We start from the raw sequence: 20,250 nt of genomic DNA, 5'->3' as shown, positions 1-20,250 counted from the left end.
GTTTCTAAATTGCATATTTATTTAAACGAGGAAACGCGCAAATACGGTACTTCTCGACTCCTCTAGCTCTTCTACGGATATAAAGCGTATTTTCGCCCAGTTCGTATACCATCCGAGCCCGAGTTACATTTTTAAGACCGCTTACAGTGCTAGTAATATTAGAAAAGAGCATACATTATACCCTTTCAAATGATCTGCATAGACAGTATAGGGGAGTAAACAAATGTAAACTTGCGTGGCTTTTTAACGCCGTCTAAATTATGTGTTAAACGAATTTTTCATCGATTATTTAGTAAGTGGAAAAATTTCAAAGTCGTCGGTTTTTCAAAGAGAGAACTAAGCGTGCCTAAGCTTAATATTATCCGTTGGTAAGTTCGAGAAAACTTACTTTCGGTTCAATTGACACCGCGGAAATACGTTTTTTAAGGCACGATACAGTATTTTATTGGTCAGCGGACACCTCAACGAAACCATAAAATGCCATTAACTTTTACAATGTTTTCGCCGTGAGTCAAATCGACAGAGTAAAAAGGCAAAACTTAGAAAGAATACTGTAAACTTAGCTTTGAAACTCCGTTCACCTTTTTGGATAGTTCTCAAGCTAAATTATATAATTTGCCAAAGCCGAACTGAAGTTGCACACGATATGAAGTTGTTGTTCTTTGCTGGCGGCTCCGTGGCAACTAAGTTTTGTTTATAGGAGAGCATAAGCACTAAGGCTAAAAATGAGACGGTTTTTAAATGGCTGAGGACGCTGCACCATCAGGTTTGTAAAACAGTGGCTTGAACCGTATAAATCGGCATGTCAACGGCATTCCGGTCAGATTCGCCGAGAAGACAAAACATGCCCGTGTTGCACGGACACACTATCCCTCCGTCGTTATTGTGGATATCATAGTTGGCCAAAAACCAATGACTGTAACATGTATAGGACTGATGCCCCCCAAAATTGGCTCAACTAAAGGAAGAATAATCCGAGGTATGTTTAATTACAAAATGTCCATTGTAATGGTAATGAATTAAGTTTTCACTTTCCACCTTCGTTTGTATTTTTTTTTCTAAGCTTTAATTTTTTTTCTGAGCGATAATTTTACTTTCCCAACAAGTATTTGTTTCCCATCACAATTATGAATAATTTGTGGTATGTCTTTTTTTTATGCTGCTCTTCCCTCACTAATCATTTTATTTTATTTCTTTCTTTTTGCTTTTTCTTTTCTTTCTTTACTAAGTTATTGCCATCTGCATCGTAAAATGTTGTAAGCTAACAGAATACTTCTGGTTTATACAGCTCCCTGATTCACAAAGTAACATTACCATCTTGGTACTACTAGAAAACAAATTTTTAAAAAAAGCAAATGTTTAAAAAACAAATGTACTGTAAGGTAAAATAATTATAATAATATAATTTAATTGATTTATGTGAATAAAGCACTGTATTGTCTTTTCCCATATTGCAACCGCCTTGAATGAATCAACTATCTTCTAAACTTGATTTCTTATATTCAGAAGCTGCCTGAATTATAAACAAAGAACTTATGTTGGATGTTTATGGAGGTGGAAAGAACATAATGATTATGATGATTAATCTTCCAAATTAGAAATGTCAGAGGGAAATTATCAGAAGTATTTCTGAAGTCAAAGTTGTTTGTTAAAAATGTTCAGGAGAAAATTGATTAGATTAAGTCAGCTGTCAGTTGCCAGTTAACGCTAAGTCATGAGGAGTAACCAAAAGCTTGTAATTAGGGACTTTAAGCAAACCCCGACGGCTACGGCAACGAGAACATGGAAAAAAATAGATCTAATTGGCAGAACAATAGCCCAGCACGTGGGCATTAAAACTTTGTACATTTCTTAGCCGTTCTTTGCAAAACAACAACGTGAAATCACCAAAATTTGCGTCGTCTGCGAAGCGAAACCGCGGTGGCAAATTATTTTAATTTACATTTGGAACTCCACGCTACTTTTATGCCTTATGTTAAGTTTGAGGTCTGGCGCCCTATGAGATGGTAAACACATACAGCCATTTTCGAAATTCTAACTAAAAGTAGAAACTCATTTTTTAATCGATGTCTTCCGTGGCGTTGCCGTCCTGACTGCTAGAAGTTCCTATTAGCCTGTGTACTGCTGTGCCCATCCAGTCAAATAAAAATCAGGGATGGGATATTCCCAAACGTAAACAATGATAGCACCATACAAATGTCCTTTTCCCAACTTATTACTGGGGAGGGGAGCACTGGTATGGCTTCACTAGTTGCAGTCAATAAGAAATTCTTAACTAATTTTGGAAATATACATATATTTTGCCTCCTTGAAAGAAAATGGCTACAAGTCAAATAGGAATGTTTCATAACAATGTTCTGTCGGGATATGATGTAATATTACTGATGGGGATCATAATTATCCTTACAGTGGCAGAGCATGTGATGTGTATGTAAAGCAAAGCAAAGCTAATCTTAAAAAAAATGAATGGAGGAAGAGTAGTTGATTATTTGCATAAATTAATGCAATGCACATGCAAGACAGTGGAATGTACTTCAGGTAAACATAGATGTGCCTGTAAAAGTTTCAAATGACTGAGTTATAAAAATATAATAATGATAATAATAATAATAATAATAATAATAATAATAATAATAATAATAATAAAGTGGGTTTCATTGAAAATGCTTTCGTGTAAAACAATTAGAGCTGTTTGGGAAATTAAAGTAGCTGTTGTTGCAACAGAATAACGCTTGTTTAGTGATGTTTACAAAGGAAGTGGAAATCGAAGAAATTATGAATTGTTTGCTGCGCCAAGGCTCGACAAAGATTATTATATGGGCGATTGATTGAGGGCGCTGAAAACATGCAATATTTGAGACCGTCCAACATGATCAGTTCATTTATAATTTATCTTGAATTAAGCCTTTATTGACAGCAGTTGATAGTAGATCTGTATTACATGTCTTTAGTACGTTTGGCTGTGAATGTTCATGAGATAACTTGTTGATAAAACTGCAAGTATATGAAATGAACAAATATTTTCATATTTTGATTACGGGCACCCGTTCTTAAAGACACAGAAAACCAGAAGGGTGGAATGGCGAAGAATCAGTCTATAAAGGTAAAATTCTCATCCAAGCGAATAATTACCAAAATGAGAAGGACCGCACGTCGGCGCAAAGTGAGTGTATGAATATTTTCACAACACAATAATTACCTATATCTGCTAATAACACTTAAAAATCCAACCAGTCAACAGACTCGATGGAAAAGTATCTTACAGAACTAATCTTCTGCTTTGTCTGGATAACTATCGCTGTTTTTGACAATTTTGAAGGCGAGGGCGACTGAAGAACCAAGATCGTGCTTCGTAACTGGAAGGCCACAAAAGTAAGCAAACAGCACACAACTCGAAACAAAATGACTCCCCTATACCGCTATTTGTTAAGACGTGGTTTAAACCGCCTCCCGGTTAGCTTAATGGATAGAGCGCTGGACTGTAGTGCGGGAGGTCGAGGGTTCGAGCCCCGGCCGGACCAACACTCAAGTTCTTAAAATATTTGAGAAGAATTTGCTACCTTTCTATAACATCAAGAAATGGTTAGATATTCTAGTCTTCTCGGATAGGGACGAATAAATGGAGGTCCCGTCTCCTGCAGGGTTGGGGCAGGAGACGTTAATTTCCCACACACGAGATTACTGTGTGATGGATGTCCTCTCCTGGGGTGGGATGGGTGGGTTAGGACAGCAGGTCCACATCAGCTATTACAGCTGCCAATTAATCAACCTGCTTAAACAAATAAATGAACTTAAACTTTAAAAAAGTATTAAAAAAACATTTAAAGGATCAAAAATGACAAACAAGGAGAAGTATCATGCATATTTCCCAACTTAACACCACGTGAAAGGCCGATGTGTTCATCGAACTCAGTCTACAAACATATGGAAGCGCTTGGCAGCCTAAAGTTGATGACCACTGACCGGTTACTGTGACGTCACGAAAACGTATTTCCGCGTTGTCGGTTCATTTGCATTTAACGACTGTGTACATGTATAATGATTTCATCAAATAACTATGTAGAGCTTTCTATTTATTGTTTTTTTCCAATTATTCAAAGATTTGCGATTTCACTAGTGTAAAGCGTTTATGTTCTTTTGAAGTCAGTGTTTATTTCTTGTTATAATAAAGTTCAGATATAACGCGTGCTGTCATTGGTTGAAAGGGCGTGCCCTATCAGAGTATAGGACATGGAGTTGAAGCTCTCACGCCATCTGTCAATTTGTAACATGGCGGACCAAATCCCGAATCTTTCTCTCGGATTTTTATTCGACCCAGAAGTCCTCTACGACCTAGAAGACGAAAGAGAAAACGAGCTATTAGCGTCGATCAATTTAGAGGATACTGTCAATGGCAATGCGACCTACCCTTTAACTGAAAGTGAGGTTTCCAACAAAGTTAATTACGAAAACAATGAGCGCGGCGGCAATTTAAACAGGCAAAGATTTGAAAACATGTCAAGTGCCGCACTAGACGAGATAATTGTAAGAGCAGACGCAAAGAAAACCAAACAATCCACCAAATGGGCTATCCGAGTTTTTGAGGGTGAGTTTTTTCGTTGCAAAAATACAATAAATACCATATGAAAACCTCGAATAGAGTGGGCGCACACTTGCTAAACTTTCTTGCCAGAAAAAAGAAAACAAAGCAATCAAGGAAAGTGTATGATTTAAAAACTGGCTAGCACACATACGTTTCTAACCAACAACTATAACTTTCTCTAGAAAATGAACACCAAAATACAAATAAAAATCTCTTTTTTTTCGTTGCCGTTTTTTAATAGCTTGCTGTAGTGAAAGAAAAGTTGCCAAGAACCTCCACGAAATGAACAACCGCCTCCCGGTTAGCTCAATGGATTGAGCGCTGGACTGTAGTGCGGGAGGTCGAGGGTTCCAGCCCCGGCCGGACCAACACTCAAGGTCTTAAAATAATTGAGAAGAATTTGCTACCTTTCTATAACATCAAGAAATGGTTAGGTATTCTAGGCTTCTCTTTTTAGGGACGAATAAATGGAGGTCCAGTCTCCTGCAGGGTTGGGGCAGGAGACGTTAATTTCCCACACACGAGATTACTGTGTGATGGATGTCCTCCCCTGGGGTGGGATGGGTGGGTTAGGACAGCAGGTCCACATCAGCTATCACAGCTGCCTGTTAATCAACCTGCTTAAACAAATAAATGAACTTAAACTTGAACAACAAAGAGCTTGACCTATCCAGAAGTTAAATCGTGCCTGCGAAGAACCTTTTCAGTACCCGAAGCGAGCCGTGAAATCTTAAGTTAAAGTTTGGTACGACAAGAAGCCTCTGGGGGTCAACAAAATTGAAGGAATGATGAAAGAAATTTCTAAACTAGCGTCTCTTTCGAGAATCTACACTAACCATAGTGTCAGAGCCACTGCAATCACGCTGTGGTCCGACGCGCAAGTTCCATCGCGGCACATAATGGCTATCTCTCGTCGTCGCAGTGAAGGAATGACAACACTGAGGAATTACAACACTCGTCCATCCAGTGAACAGCTAAGGGTTTGTTCAGATATCCTCTCTGGAGCATTGAATGGAAGATCATCGCAGCCAAGTTCCTCTGATGCAGCCACCAGTTCAGAAAATCCTTACGCTGCCGTAAATTCGACCGTTGTTTATTCACAGAACAGCACAGCGCAGCAGTTTGTCAAGTTCCAACCACAAGCTTTAAGCAGTTGTTTTCAAATTGTCACGTTCATAACGTCCAGGTTTTCATGGGCCAAAATTCGGCCGGATTTCATTAGTCATGTTACTACAGACACTGGTTTTTGTATGCAAAATATGCACTTTTATGCATTCGAATTAGTAAGCAAGATTTGCGATTCTTCGTGATAGCTTTTGATGGTTTGACATTTTGACAGCTTTGGTCTTGTTCATCCAATCAAATTAGGTTGCCCATTCTAACAAGGATTCTGATTGGCTTATTGTAAGCGTGCTCTGTCAGAGTATAGAGCATGCTGACGACACTGTTGTTCGCTTTGAAAATAAAGTTTGTTTGGAAATTGCAAGGAATGTGTGAGTAATGTAACGGATTCTTTATTATAAAACAAATAGAGAAGCCTTGACTGTGCTCTGTTCTGTAGTAAAGCACTTAGGAAGCAGCTTGAGCGCTCAAGAAGGGGAACAGTCAAGGCTTCTCTATTTGTTAAATAAGTTTCAAAGAGCTTAAGCTGTCTTTACTGGTAGCGAGTGGCCGATAACGGTAATTTTTTTTTTGTCGCATGAATCATTTATATTGTGCCAATATTTCAAGTTGTTTCGTCACGTCCCGAAATAGCGCTCTGAATGTTGTGGTTACACTATTTGGATAGTCAGATATAATGAAATATATGAAGTTCATATATTTTGAACTGCGGTATTAGATACATATAATGCACGATCCTACTGTTAGGAATCCTATCGCGCTATAATCCTATAGCGCTATCTACTGCGAGGATCGTGCATCATATGTATTTGGATAGTGTTTGTGTGTGTGAATAATAAAAAATCATTCGTTTTCAAAAAAGTACTTTTCTGGCGAAAGTGCAATTTTGGAAGAGATGTTTCTGATCATACCTCGATCTAAATTTCCCTCATTCTTTTAAGGCAGTGAAGTATAACATATTATTTCCTTTCAGCGCATTGCGTATTGATAAGGGAATTTAATTTTTCAAACCAATCTGTGGTTTGTATATAGAGAGCAATGTTTGCAAAGAAAATAATCATATATTTAACGGAGAGAATCAGAGGCGGCCCAGGCTCTGTTACAGGCTCTGTCACAGGCTCTTTCACAGTGGATTATTATAGAGTTTGTATAGTGGTTTAGTTGGACTTGCTTTTGAGCACCGTAAATATAAAGTTGTGTGAAATAATAAAGGAAATAAAGTCTTACCTTCATACAGAGTAGTCTGTGCTGTTCTTGTCGCGATTCGAGGCCGTTTGGCTGTGTTTCAGCTCAACGTCCTAGCACGACCAGGACGTTGAGTTGAAACGGGTTTTGCTAAAAGCAGGCCCGCGGCCCAGCGGCCCGCGGCCTTCGGCCCGCGACGGCCCAACGGCCTGGCAGGCCGAAGGCCCAGCGGCTCGCAATGGCCTGCGACCCGGAGGCCCGGTGGCCCGGTCGCCCAGTCCTGATTTTCCACAATTTTTTTGTCCGGCAGTAAATCCAAACTCAAGCACAGATCTGCATCGGGTTTGGGCGTGCGAAACGGACGACAGTGAGTTTGAATTCGTTTACCATTTAATCATTTGAATCCATGTTTCTGTTTGTTGTTCAGATAAAATCGTTTTGATTCTCTGTTCATTATACTCTCTACAGAAACCGATAGCACGATAGAGGACTTTCATTATCCAACAATGAAAGTTATTTTCAAACCATACTTTGAAAGTGAAAATATCTTAAGTAATGCGATATGTGAACTGCAAATCTTTCCTATACAGAGACATGTAGATTATTTTACAGGAACTCCACCCCAAAAGGAAAGTGTGGTCTCAAACATTGCTTTCCGGCGATGTAAGTACCGTATTTATTCGAATATGACACAGGCAGCCCAAGCTCACTACTAGAAAAGCAGACGTGACTCTTACAGTGTTGCGCAACGCTTTATATTTATAAAGGTTTGTATGGGATGTTATCGGTTTGCCTTAAAAGAGAGAAAAAAAATTTTTTTTCTCTCTTTTAAGGCAAACCGATAACATCCCATATAAACCTTTATAAATATAAAACGTTGCGCAACACTGTAAGAGTCACGTCCGCTTTTCTAGTAGTGAGCTTGGGCTGCCTGTGAATACGATAAGGGCCCTGGGCGCTTATTAAATTAATGGTCCTCAAGGGCGGTGGGCCCTAATTCGAGGCTGGGCACTTCTTAAATTTGCACCATTTTTAGCAGGTAGTAGAATTTTAACTGTTCATTGAAAGTTTTTATAAATTACCAATGACAAGCAAATCGAAGTTGTTTCATCTGCAAGGTTGTCAGGAGTGATAGTCTCGGACAACCTCAGGTGGAACGCACATGTGGAATCTATATGCAAAAAGGCTGCGAAGCGTCTGTACTTCCTAAAACAGCTAAAGTGCGCTAAAGTTCCACCAGAGGATATGCTACTTTTCTATACAACATGTATACGCCCTGTATTAGAATATGCGTGCCCAGTTTTTTTATCATTCTTTGCCGCAATATCTGTCTAATGAAATGGAAAGGTTGCAAAAACGCGCGTTGGGGATGATTCAACCTGATTTATCCTACGCTGAGGCTCTAGTAGCTCTTGACATTGCGTCACTGTACGAGAGGAGGGAGATCTTGTGTGATGCTCTATTTTGATCAGTTTGTAAGGGACGAAAACCACAAGCTCCATGATCTGCTGCCTCCACGCAACGAGTTCACCTATTGCACCTGCAGCCAGACATACTTCAAGCTACTGATTTGTAAGACAAATAGGTTCAAAAACACATTTATCATGGCGAACAGTTTTAATTATTAGTAGCTATCTTAACTATTTCTATTTTGGTTTTTGATACTTCTCTTATTGTATTTTATTGTAGATTACACTTTGCGGCTTTTATTGTAGTTATCTTAGAGTAAGAGATAATTTATTCCCATTGTAAGAGGATATTTGTAAAAATCCATTGAAAACAGTGAAGATAGACGGTATCGACGATTTAGTGAAGTCGATGAGTTTACCCGGGGTACCTTAGTATGTGTGAAGAGTTGGTGTTAGAAGACTATGGGGAGGACCCGTTGAGAGAGATTTGACTAGGATCCAGGTTGACCGCGCATTAACGGTCACTCAGCTGCACAAGAAGTTCCTTCCCTGCGTTAGAAGAATTCCGAACCGCCATTAATTTGAAATTCTCGCTGGATTGGTTGCTCGACAAACCGACTTTTGTGGAAGTTTTTTCGGTGAACTTAAAGGGCAACTATTTGGCTTTCGTGCTGCCGAGTTTTGATTCGAGGGAAAGTATTTAAGTGTTGTTTTCGAGCGATTTTGGCGAGCATGTGTCAACAGAAGTTTCCGACCTTCTCATATTTTATGCAAGGTAATTTAGGGCGTCAAGCTAAAATACATCAAAACGGCCTCAAATCGCGAGGAGAACAACACAGACTACTCTCTACGAGGGTAATACTTTATTTCTTTGATTATTTCACACCACTTTACATTTACGGAGCTCAAAAGGAAGTCCAACTAAACCACTATACAAACTCTTTAATTATTCCTTGTGAAAGAGCCTGTGACAGAGCTAATTGGGCCACCTGTGCTATACATATAAAGTTTTTTATGTTATTTTATTTTGCATTCATGAACCAGTTATTAAATGCTTTAGTTATGCATGTTATAGTGGAAACTTATTATTATTGTTTTTGTTTTTTTTTTTTTTCCCATGGATTTGGTTCCAATAATGATGTAGAACATTTTGCTAATGAAGAAGGCCTTTTATGGAAACTACTTTGAAGAAGTGAAAGACAGCAAATGTTCTTACAGCGCAATGGTTAATGACTAAAAGTGAATTATTTTTCTTCAAGGCCGTTTGGGTCTCAAAAGGAAAGCAATGTTTTCTTCATGATGTAATGTCTATCGAAATGCTCAATTGTTCCCTTCAAACGGTGACTGTGCAAATTTTCATAATTTTTCCCACCTTGTCTATTTCAAGTATTTAAAGGTCAAACTACTTACAAGTGCTTAATACAATTTGAGTTTTTGGTTCCTATGATGTAAACAAAGGTTGATATTGATGCAATCAACCGATATCTGCTCTGATTTAGTTATACATGTGTGTTGTCAGACATAATTGTGCCTTAATTTTGAATTTTTTTGTTTGAGGGAATTTGTGGCTAAATAAGTAAATGAAAAGAGAAACTGAGAACGTCTGTAGTCATAAGGGATGCATCTGTGACAGGTTATAGTGCCTCTTTCATCATGTGGAGCAATTAAAACACGTTTTGCAAATTAATCACTAATCAACCTAAAGTTGTTTTCAAAAACTTTGATGTGAACTAAACTCCCAGGAAAAAATTCCATTGAAATTATTCAAACTCATATTGGTCTTAGGGCATAAATTTTTGCTCTCTTTCAATTCATGGCATAATTCTAGAACTTTTGCAGCATTTGGGAATTGTTCATCTGAGACAAGTAATTGGCATGGCAGTATTTTAGAAGAACACCTGAATTTAGATAAATCTACCTGAAGGACTTTGAACCAATGTTGTTTGTGGTCATGACCCATATTGTACCCACTTTGTGTTCATTGATTGTTTGAAGTCTAAGAATTACAGACTTCATCTTTGCCGCTCTCTCTCTCTCGAAGTTAACAATCCTGTTTTCATTGAAAATTGAGCTAAAAAACTATTTTTTTTTATAGCTGTATGCTCAAGTTTTATAGATTTGAATTAAATGTATATATGGTATTTTTGGAAAAATGGTAATTAAAGGTGCTAAAAATTTAAATGTCTTACATGTATTTGACCACTTGAATTTCACCAAATCAACCATCAATGTTCCAATAAAGTCCCACAATATATTTTCTTATCCACCAGATAAATCATTATTAGCAGATGGTATATTGTAGTTTATTTCTTGAACACTTATCTTTCAAATAGTGTGTTTCCGCTAGATGGCAATATCTAGTTTTTATGGATAGCTGCTCTGTCAGTTACTGTAGGTGCACATAGTCACATTAAGCACCGAAAAATAAGTCTTTAAAATCAATCAATTAATCAATCAATCTTAAGTCACTTATGAACTAGCATTTTTTTAATTCATTTGTTAAGGTTCCACTCTTTATCTTATCCCAGTTCTTTAATCAGTAACAACCTTTAAAAAAGAATTCTCCACACAGTGAGGAAGAAAAGAAAAAAGGAACTGTTCTTATGAAGGGTTTAAATTGTGCATGTTGAAATAGAAATTTTACCTGATGTGCAAGTATATGTACATTTATTGGTGAAAAGTTGTATGGGTTGCATTGTTTGCTGTAATTTACAAGTTTACAGTAGCTCTCTCACTTACAAATTTTGAGTAATTCTTTCAACCAGTTATCACTAGATCTAAACATTTACGTTTGAAAATCATCTGTTTGCCAAGCTTAGTTTTTTCTGTTTTTCACATTGTGTTGATCCTCTTCGACTTACTGTGACATTTTCCTTTCTGCTGTTTGGATGTTGTGGTTATGTACATGTACATGTATTTCAAGTTTGGTATTGGTAACAATCTTTAAAGGAAAAGCACTTATCTTACTGTAAGTTTTTTGGAGAAATTTGCATGACCCTGTACATTGAAGAACATTTATGGCAAGTGCATGTCATGTAACTATAATTAGGTGTGTTAAATTTTTTTGTCATTTATTTTTATTAACAGATCCACCTGAATTCAGAAATGTCAGTAGTGATGTAGTTGTTGTTGAGGGCAACCCCAGTGTTACTTTAGAGTGTACCACAGATGGTGAACTAACACCAAACATCACCTGGAGCAGAGTATATGATAATGGAAGTGACAGTGGTGTACTGGTAACTAAAAATCAGTTTGAGTTTGTCCTTGAAAGCTACAGAAATAACAGTGGAACATATCGCTGTACAGCATCTAATGGGATAGGAACTGCACCAAATCATACAGTTAAAGTAGATGTTAATTGTGAGTACATAAGCTGTTCATGAATGCTGTGGCTTTTATATTGGTTTTGATTTTTCAGACTGTAAGAAGGATTGTCATAATGGTTTAAAATGATGCAAAATAACACTCAAAAGAAAAAAGTGTATATTAACCACAAAGAAATAAGTGAATATTTACTTTTTTTATGAATTTATAACCATGTGGCTACTTTCATTCAAAAATATAATGTAGAATAGATTGTGATGATACAAGCAGGATGTGAAAAGAGCCATACAGCTTAGCATATGGCATTATGTGATTCAGGCTGAACAAATTAAAAAAAAGCTGCAATTTAGAACAAGGAAAGAAAAGAGAGGAGGAGAAGTCAATCGCCACAAGATGTTAGGGTGGTCAGGAAATTTTTGTCACTTGGCTGAGATGTACATGAATGGAAAGTCTGCTGCCCAGCCCTCCCCCCTTCCCCCCTTCCCCCTCCCCCCCTACCCATGGTTCTGTCACATGGTCTGATACTGATGCATTATTAAGTATTGTTGTTTTCATTTCTTTAGTCAAACCAGAGAATGTCAAGTTACTGGTGAATGATTCAATCATCTGTGAAGGTGATGCTATCAGTATCACCTGCTTAGCAGATGGTAAACCTGCAGTACATACTTATCAACTGTATGAAAATGGAATACCGATTGTTGACAGAAACAGTTCAGCTAGTGTATGGATAAGAAAAGATTTGAAAGGAGGAGACTTAAGCTACAGTTGTGTTGCTAACAACACTGTTGGTACAACCGAGAAGACTGTCAATGTCACAGTAAAAGGTAGAGTGTATGAATGGAGCTATTACCTGTTAAACAGCTATCATTTAACATAGTGTCCCCAATTAGCTACAGCTAGAAACATTGACTCATTAATAAACTTTTTATTTATGCATTCATTCATCCATTCATTCATTCATTGACTGGTGCATTATACTTTCAATGCCAATTTTCCCCAAATGTTGTGCATTGAGTATGTAGCTTCTAGAGATGACAATCACTGGGATAAAGCCAGGCTATAGCTGTGAAAATACAGGTACTTGTAGCCTGACTGGTTTAGATCATAAGTGAGCTTGCTATAAAAGAGATCTACTAGTAGTTGCATCATTTTCATCCCGGTGTTCTGCAATTGTGTCTGATGGAATGCACATGTACAGCCAGAAATCACCTTTTCTTAAACAGTAATTTAGGGAGAAGAAGCCTACCTCTTGCTGAAAACCCTATGAAGGAAAGAAAGAAAAGAAATTAAAACATGCCTGGGTCTTGGGATAAGATACATGTTATCATAAAAGTCTTAGACACAGATCTAGATATTTACTTTGAATTCTTCTTTGTTTTTAATGTAATGATTTAGTTTCTTTATTGGTGAACCAATTAAAAATATTTTCGTTTGTGTGGAATGAACTCAAACTGCAACACTTCTTCATTTCTTAGGAATACTACAATAATTATTGCATTATTGCTTTATGAAAATGTACATGTATATGTATATGTATGTGTGTTTGTTTGCTCTCTCAATCGGCCGTTCATTTTCAGTTTGATTTTCTCTTAGCTCGCTGTTATCCATAGCGGAATTCCCTATAGCGTCACAAGCACGTGAATGATTTCGGTTTGAAGAACGGGGGGCTTATAACGCCATGCTGTTGTCATAGTAATAGAAAAGCAATCAATCAGGCCCACAATTAAAATCAGGCATAGAATTTGGCTTAACAAAAGTACTATCTTACTTATATCATTCTGACTCGTTTTTAATTCCCTTTCATTCATGTTTTACAATACGGTATTCACACAGGTGCGGAAAAAAAAACTAATCATCACACACGAGCAGTGTGCTTGCATTGCTCAACCCATAGCAACTGGTACGTGTCTGGATTCGGGTAGCTTGGTAATGACTAAATTGATTCTCTTCAAAAAAGAACACAGGCTGCAGAGATGTTGTTGTCGACTGATTATTAAACCCGTCAAACCCCCCCCCCCCCCAAAAAAAAAAACAACAAAAAAAACAAAATGGATTACTTTGATCGCGTAACAGTTTTGTTACACATCGTATATACCGAAACTATGAGACCGAGGGCTCGCGAGCGCCAGCGAGGATAATTATGGCTTTCAGTTATTGATTTTCAAATCGATCTGGGTCAGATTAGAACAGAAGAAAATCGTTTACAGTAGATTCGTATAAAGATCGCATTGAGCTAATAACAAGCTAGGCGACAGGAATATACATTTTTCAATGCGAGACGTTAAGTAAGTAAGTCATTTATTCACGCGAGACTCCTCTGGACCCTGAGAAAGGAATCGAACGACAATGAAGTACCAGAATCATTATAGTGTTATAATGATGCGAGCTCTCGTGTTTCAATATCTCGATTGAGAATTCTAATCGAAGACCTTCTAATACCAGAGAGTTGCAAACGGTAAGTTGAAGCGAAGACCAACATAGCCGCTCGATCGAAGCGTGATTGATTAGTATTCAACGGACGCCTCTTGGAACCGTTTTATACCTTTGCTTTTCAAAAACGTTAAACGGATGCAAGTAACTGTTAAACGGATGTATTTTATTTTAAATGGATAGGTTAACCGTTTAAACGTTTTGTCGAAAACGTTAAACGGATGAGCAAAGCGTTTAAACGGATGAAGAAAGCGTTTAAACATTTTAATGATCCGTTTTAAACGGATGGTAAACGGATAGTAAACGGATTGATTCGTTAAACGGTAAAGCGTTAGTGTACGAAATCCTGTGCCCGGTCACAAATTGTCTCTTTCTTCCTCAGACAAACCAGAGAATGTCCAGCTAATGAGTTCTGCCACCAACTACAAAGCATGTAGGGCATATGTCATCAGCTTAAACTGCTCGGCTGATGCTAATCCAGCAGTGGTATCGTACCAGCTGTTTGAGAACGAAACTGCTATTTTAAACACAAGTGCCACAGGAATGTGGAGCAAGACTTTGGAAAATGAAGGAGTGTTTGTCTACAAATGTGTGGCTCATAACAAGCCGGGATCAATGTACAGTACAAATGTCATGCTAACAGTCAATGGTAATTTCTTTGAATTTTACCACTTTTAATCAACTTTTAGCCAGTATGCTCCTATAAGACATATTTCAAAGTACAAGACTTAGTTCACAAGTGATCATCCTATATAAATGTCCCATCATACAAAGAAGTGATCATCACTTAGTAAATCTTGTTCTATATTATGTTTCCAATTTCATGAAATTGTACCGTATATTTATTTAGTTTTAAACTTTTGTTTCAAGCGCTATTTCACCTTACACCTGTCTATCAAAAGTGAACTTATGTAAAACAACACAAACAAATAGTCCATTGTACAGTTGCTTGTCTTGTTACCAAGCCTTTGAACAGGAGTGAGGCTTAGGGTGACCTAAGGTCAGGATACAAATGTTGCTGCTCATAAAATGTAAATTACTTTGTTATTATACTACTGCAACCAGATACTGGTCTCTATCACAACAAGGTCACCTATAGCCTCACTCTGAATCAAAGGCTTGGCAACCAAGTACACAACTGTTAAATGACCTAGTTCATGAGAATGATGCAGAATATCATTTTGAAAAAGAGAGCAGTTTCCATAATTACACAATTAACATTTGCTCTGAGGAATTGTTTATGCTCAAAATGTCAGCTCTAGAAACTCTTTACACAGCTCAATCTACATCATTTATCAACCCGGTTGATAAAAGAAAAGTATCTTGTAGTACCCTCCACTCACACATCACCACAGTTTCTTCAGATACTTTCCCCTTTTATCAATCAACATAAATTATAACATAGCTTGTAATTTCGTGCAATCAAATTCAACTGCATGAGTGTGCTTCAATTTCCCATTGTGCTTGCTGGTGACGTCAGCAAACAAATGCCTTGCAAAAAAATGTTTTCTCGCAAGTGATCTCAGCATTTTTCATTGAAAAACGTGAAAAACCTCTGCTAAAAAGTTAAACTAGACAAGGCAACAAGCAAACAAGCCAATGAAGATCTGCCTACTTTTTCTCTGGAGATGGATTTTTAACTCCCGAGAAAGAACCCAGAGAAATGGAAAACAGAAAACAATCAATGCTGATTTCATCTTGTTTTGCAACTCTAAGTTCATTTACATGCATGAATCACCTATCAGTTTTTGACAAATCTGAGATGAGATCACTGAAGCATTGAAAAATACTTTTCTAAAACAAAATAAACAACACATTGAGACGTAGGAGAGGGAGTTTCTGCCCTTTATACATGAACTACTGCGTTAAAAATGTTATAAAACAATTGGTCCATTGTGTTAGCTGTGCATTCATCCAGGATTGAAGCACTTGGGAAGTTTGGAGAGCACTCAAGAAGCTAGAGTCAATTACAAGAACTTTGACACTTAGAAGCTGACGTTGAGACTCGATGTCCATATGGGAAATGTTCGCTTAGAATGATGTTCAGAATGATGTTTGGCTAAAGGCCAGTGACCAGCTGCTATATGTATTTAAACCTTTCATCATTTTCACTCTTCATTTTACAGTTCCTTCTTCAATTATCCAAATAACACAACATCAGAATGCTACTGAAGGTGACAATGTAACTCTTATGTGTAATGTATCTGGAGTGCCCCCACCAACGGTGTATTGGATGAAACCTAATGGTGACCGTTTTGAGGGATTGAAGTTGGAAGTTAAAAATGTTAACAGGAGTGAAGTTGGTGAATACAAGTGTGAAGCCAGTAATGAGTGTGGCAATTCAACTAAGATGACAAGAATTGATGTGCAGTGTAAGTACATATAAAAGTTGTCCCATGTTACTTGTTGCTTCTTGTATGTCTTTATCACAGTATATTAATTTGTTATACTTACTATTTCAAATTTTCATTGGAGAGACCTGTTTACTGTGAAGCTTACGATATGACTCAAAAGCATCACTGAAACTTTTTTTCCTATTCCTTAAAAATGGGTGAATAGTAATTGGCTAATTTCAATCAAACAATGAAAAATGGAACTCATATTTGAGATGTAGGCACAGTAAGCTAAAATGGAGGGTTTCCCAAGAGGCTATAACGTTGCTGTGATAGCATTGGTGAGAAGATATTGCAAGTGTTCAGGAATAAATGGGTAAAATGAAAAGCCACTTTGAGGCTAAAAAAGCCTCCATAAGCTATCTTAAAGCCAAGCTAATGGCAAGAGATAATTTGAATACATCGACAAAGTTGAAATGGTAAATTGGCCACCGTTACGATTATAAAAGCTGACGTTTCGAGCGTTGGTCCTTCGTCGGAGTGAAGGGCTAACGACGAAGGGCTAAGGCTCGAAACGTCAGCTTTTTTATAATCGTAACAGTGGCCAAGTTACTATTTCAACTTTGTTGATATATTCAAATTGTTTCGTTACCCCCACCGACGTGGCTCCAAACAGTTTCTTTAGAAACTATCAGCCTTTATAATTGCAAGAGACCTTGGCATCTCTTAAACTGGCTCAAAGTTTTATTTACTGTAGGTACATGTGGCTATGACATAACTATTCTACTTAAAAGATTTGGACAGTGCTGAGGGAAACGTCAGTGACACAGAAGTGTAGGCATTCCTTCAGCCAGGTCAAGGGGAGGGCTTCTTGCATGCCACATGAATATTCATCAATTATTATTGTTTCGTTCTTCCTTAGTCAAACCAGAGAATGTCCAGTTAAATAGTTCAGCCGTGAATAAGAAAGCGTGTAAGGGAAAAGTCATCACCTTTAACTGCTCGGCTGATGCATATCCAGCAGTGACATCATACCAGCTGTTTGAGAACGAAACTGCCATTTTCAACACAAGTGCTGCAGGAATTTGGAGCAAGACTTTGGAAAATGAAGGAGTTTTTGTCTATAAATGTGTGGCCAACAACTCTCTTGGATCAGGAAACAGCAGTAGTGTTGCTATCACTGTGAATGGTAAACAAAATAGCCTAAATTTTGCTTTTAAAAAACAATTTTATTAACTGAACGTGCAAATAGTGGAGTAAATCTGTAATAAATAAATACATCACCTACCAATAACATAGCGTGCATGCTTTCCCTGTGTAAGTCCTATTGAGCTGCTATGAACAAAATCTTTATTTATGCACGCCCATGCGTAAATAAGATGACGTGAGTAGCTTTTTACTCTTACGCATTTTTCGTGCTCTCCAAACTTCCCGCGTGCATCCATAACTCGATATACCGCGCTAAGCAAGAACAATTTCTTAACTTTCATGAGTGTTCTTTCAAGTACACTCAATTGCAAAAACTTTGTCACTTAAAAGCATGAACAGTGAGACGGTTTATGGGAAATGTTTGCTTAGTTGCATTCCATAATTCATGCATATTTCATCTTTTTTAGAGAAGCCATTCAAGTTGAAGAGAATGATATGTTAAGAATAGAATGGCATCTGGCTACAAGCCAGTGAACAGCTGCTATTTAAACCCTTCGTCATTTTTACTCTCCATTAATTTTTACAGTTCCTTCTTCAATTATCCAAATAACACAAGATCAGAATGTAACTGAGGGTGTCAATGTGACTCTTACGTGTAATGTATCTGGAGTGCCTCCACCAATAGTGTCATGGATGAAACCTAATGGTGATCGTCGTGTTGGATACCTGTTGGAGGTTACAAACATTAACAGAAGTGAAGCTGATGAATACAAATGTGAAGCCAGTAATGAGTGTGGCAATGCAACAGAGATGGCAGAGATTGATGTGCTTTGTAAGTGTATCATTGTCTTCACTAAAGGTAGCTTTTATTGCCTGTATGATGTACATGTACCTAATTTGTATCAATGGGAATTAAGGAATTGTCAATGTGTTTAATATTATTTGTGTTTTTGGTTCCTATGATGTAAACAAAAGCTTGATATTGGTGTGATCAACAGAAATCTGCTCTGATTTAGTTCCACATGTACATGTATATTGACAGAAAATAAATTTCTTAATTTTGAAGTTTTTTCCTTAGAAAGGCTGTGTCGAAATTACTTAAATTGATAGAGAAACTGAAGATATCTATAGTCATAAGGGATGCATCTGTGACAGGTCATAGTGCCTCTTTCCTCATGCGGAGCTATTTCAAGTTGTTTTTAAAAACTTTGATGGGATCTTAACTCCCACAAAAATATTCCATAATGATTGAAATTACTTACAATAATATTGGTCTTGGGGCATAAATTTTTTTTCTTTCAATTCATGGCATGATTGTAGAGCTTTCACAGTATGTCGGAATTGTTTATCTGAGATGTGTAAGCTGCATGGAGGTATTTTTTTAAGAACACCTGATATTCAAAAAAATATGCATGAAGGACTTTACACCAATAATTATGTTATTTGTGGTTATGACCCATATTGTACTCACTTCATCTCTGCCAATCTCATTCTTGAAGTTAAAAAACACTGTATAATGCATAATTTTTTTTAGATTTGAATACATTGTACAGGTGTATGTTGTGTTTTTTGATAACTAATTATTAGTTGCTGAATTTTTTTTTAATTTGATGTTTTGAAATTGCACCAAACCAACCACCAATGTTCTATCAACATCATACAGTATATTTTCTAATCCACCAAGTAAATCTCTTTAAGCAAATAATATACTTTTGGGTATTTTATAACACTTTTCTTGTGAATAGCTGCTACATGCATGACAGTGTATACAGTGGTTTTTTTACACTGTAGATAGCCACTCTGAGGTTGTTTAGATACATGCTGGCACATCGTACATTGGAAAATAAACTTTTAAATCTTACAATCTTCAATTTTTAGTAACTAAAGAACTGCATGTGCATATAGTCCTTTTAATTCATTTCCAGGTTTGTTGCTCAGTTACTGTGTATCTTAGCCACCAGACCTCTTTAAACAGTAATGACCATTAAAAAAGGATTCTTCTTGTAGTAAAGAAACTAAAATAAAATTATTTTGTGCATAACTAATGTAGGTGTGAAGATATCCAATGGTAAAGATGATACTTTTACTTGATGTGCAAAAGTACTTGTATTTCAGGGAAAAGGTTACCTCTAGTAGGTCTTGCATGCAAAATCTAGTGCAACTCTCTTGACCAATTAATGGTACATTTAAATGTACATGTTTAAAGGTAATGTTTGCTAAGTAGAAGTTTCCCTGTTTTTACATTGCATTCATTCTTGTCAACTTTTTTTGGCATTTTTCTTTTTGCGTTTGGTTGCTGGAATAACAAACACCTGTACTCCAGGTTTGGTGTTTTTTAACACTCTTTTATTAATGAAAAAGCACTCACCTTAATAAAGTGTTTCCTAGAGATTTGTATGACTCTACCCAAAATTGTTTGTTTGTTTAACAGATCTACCGGAATTCACCAGCGTCAGTGATGATGAAGTTCTTGTTGAAGGTGAAGGTGACCCCAGTGTTACCTTAGAGTGTACTGCAGATGGTGAACCAACACCAAACATCACCTGGACCAGAGTATATGACAATGGAAGTGATGGTGGTGTACTGGCAACTGAGAGTCAGTTTGTCCTTGAAAACAACAGAACTAAAAGTGAAACATATCGCTGTACGGCATATAATGGGATAGGAACTGCGCCAAATCGCACAGTTAAAGTAGAAGTTAATTGTAAGTAGATGA

General features: G+C 37.2%; 1 protein-coding gene and 1 long non-coding RNA gene across 2 annotated transcripts in view; one reads left to right on the top strand and one right to left on the bottom strand.

Moving 5' to 3' along the window:
• Positions 1-20,250, top strand: part of LOC111319102 (hemicentin-1-like) — a 38,472-nt gene that overhangs the window by 9,807 nt on the left and 8,415 nt on the right. The window contains exons 3-9 of the mRNA XM_088727619.1: positions 11,386-11,658; positions 12,186-12,446; positions 14,435-14,701; positions 16,179-16,424; positions 17,308-17,574; positions 18,121-18,366; positions 19,966-20,238. Coding sequence (XP_088583745.1) covers positions 11,386-11,658; positions 12,186-12,446; positions 14,435-14,701; positions 16,179-16,424; positions 17,308-17,574; positions 18,121-18,366; positions 19,966-20,238 — 1,833 coding nt within the window. The remainder of the gene's footprint in view (positions 1-11,385; positions 11,659-12,185; positions 12,447-14,434; positions 14,702-16,178; positions 16,425-17,307; positions 17,575-18,120; positions 18,367-19,965; positions 20,239-20,250) is intronic.
• Positions 4,053-6,833, bottom strand: LOC148726656 (uncharacterized). The gene is made up of 2 exons (XR_015989762.1): positions 5,419-6,833; positions 4,053-4,332 (listed from the first exon to the last, which is right to left on the bottom strand). It is a non-coding gene; the product is annotated as an uncharacterized LOC148726656 (long non-coding RNA).

The sequence above is a fragment of the Stylophora pistillata genome, chromosome 7 (genome assembly GCF_964205215.1).
Source record: "Stylophora pistillata chromosome 7, jaStyPist1.2, whole genome shotgun sequence".
NCBI lineage: Eukaryota > Metazoa > Cnidaria > Anthozoa > Scleractinia > Pocilloporidae > Stylophora > Stylophora pistillata.
The sequence above is the reverse complement of the archived record's forward strand: the minus strand, read 5'-3'. Positions and strand labels throughout refer to the sequence as shown.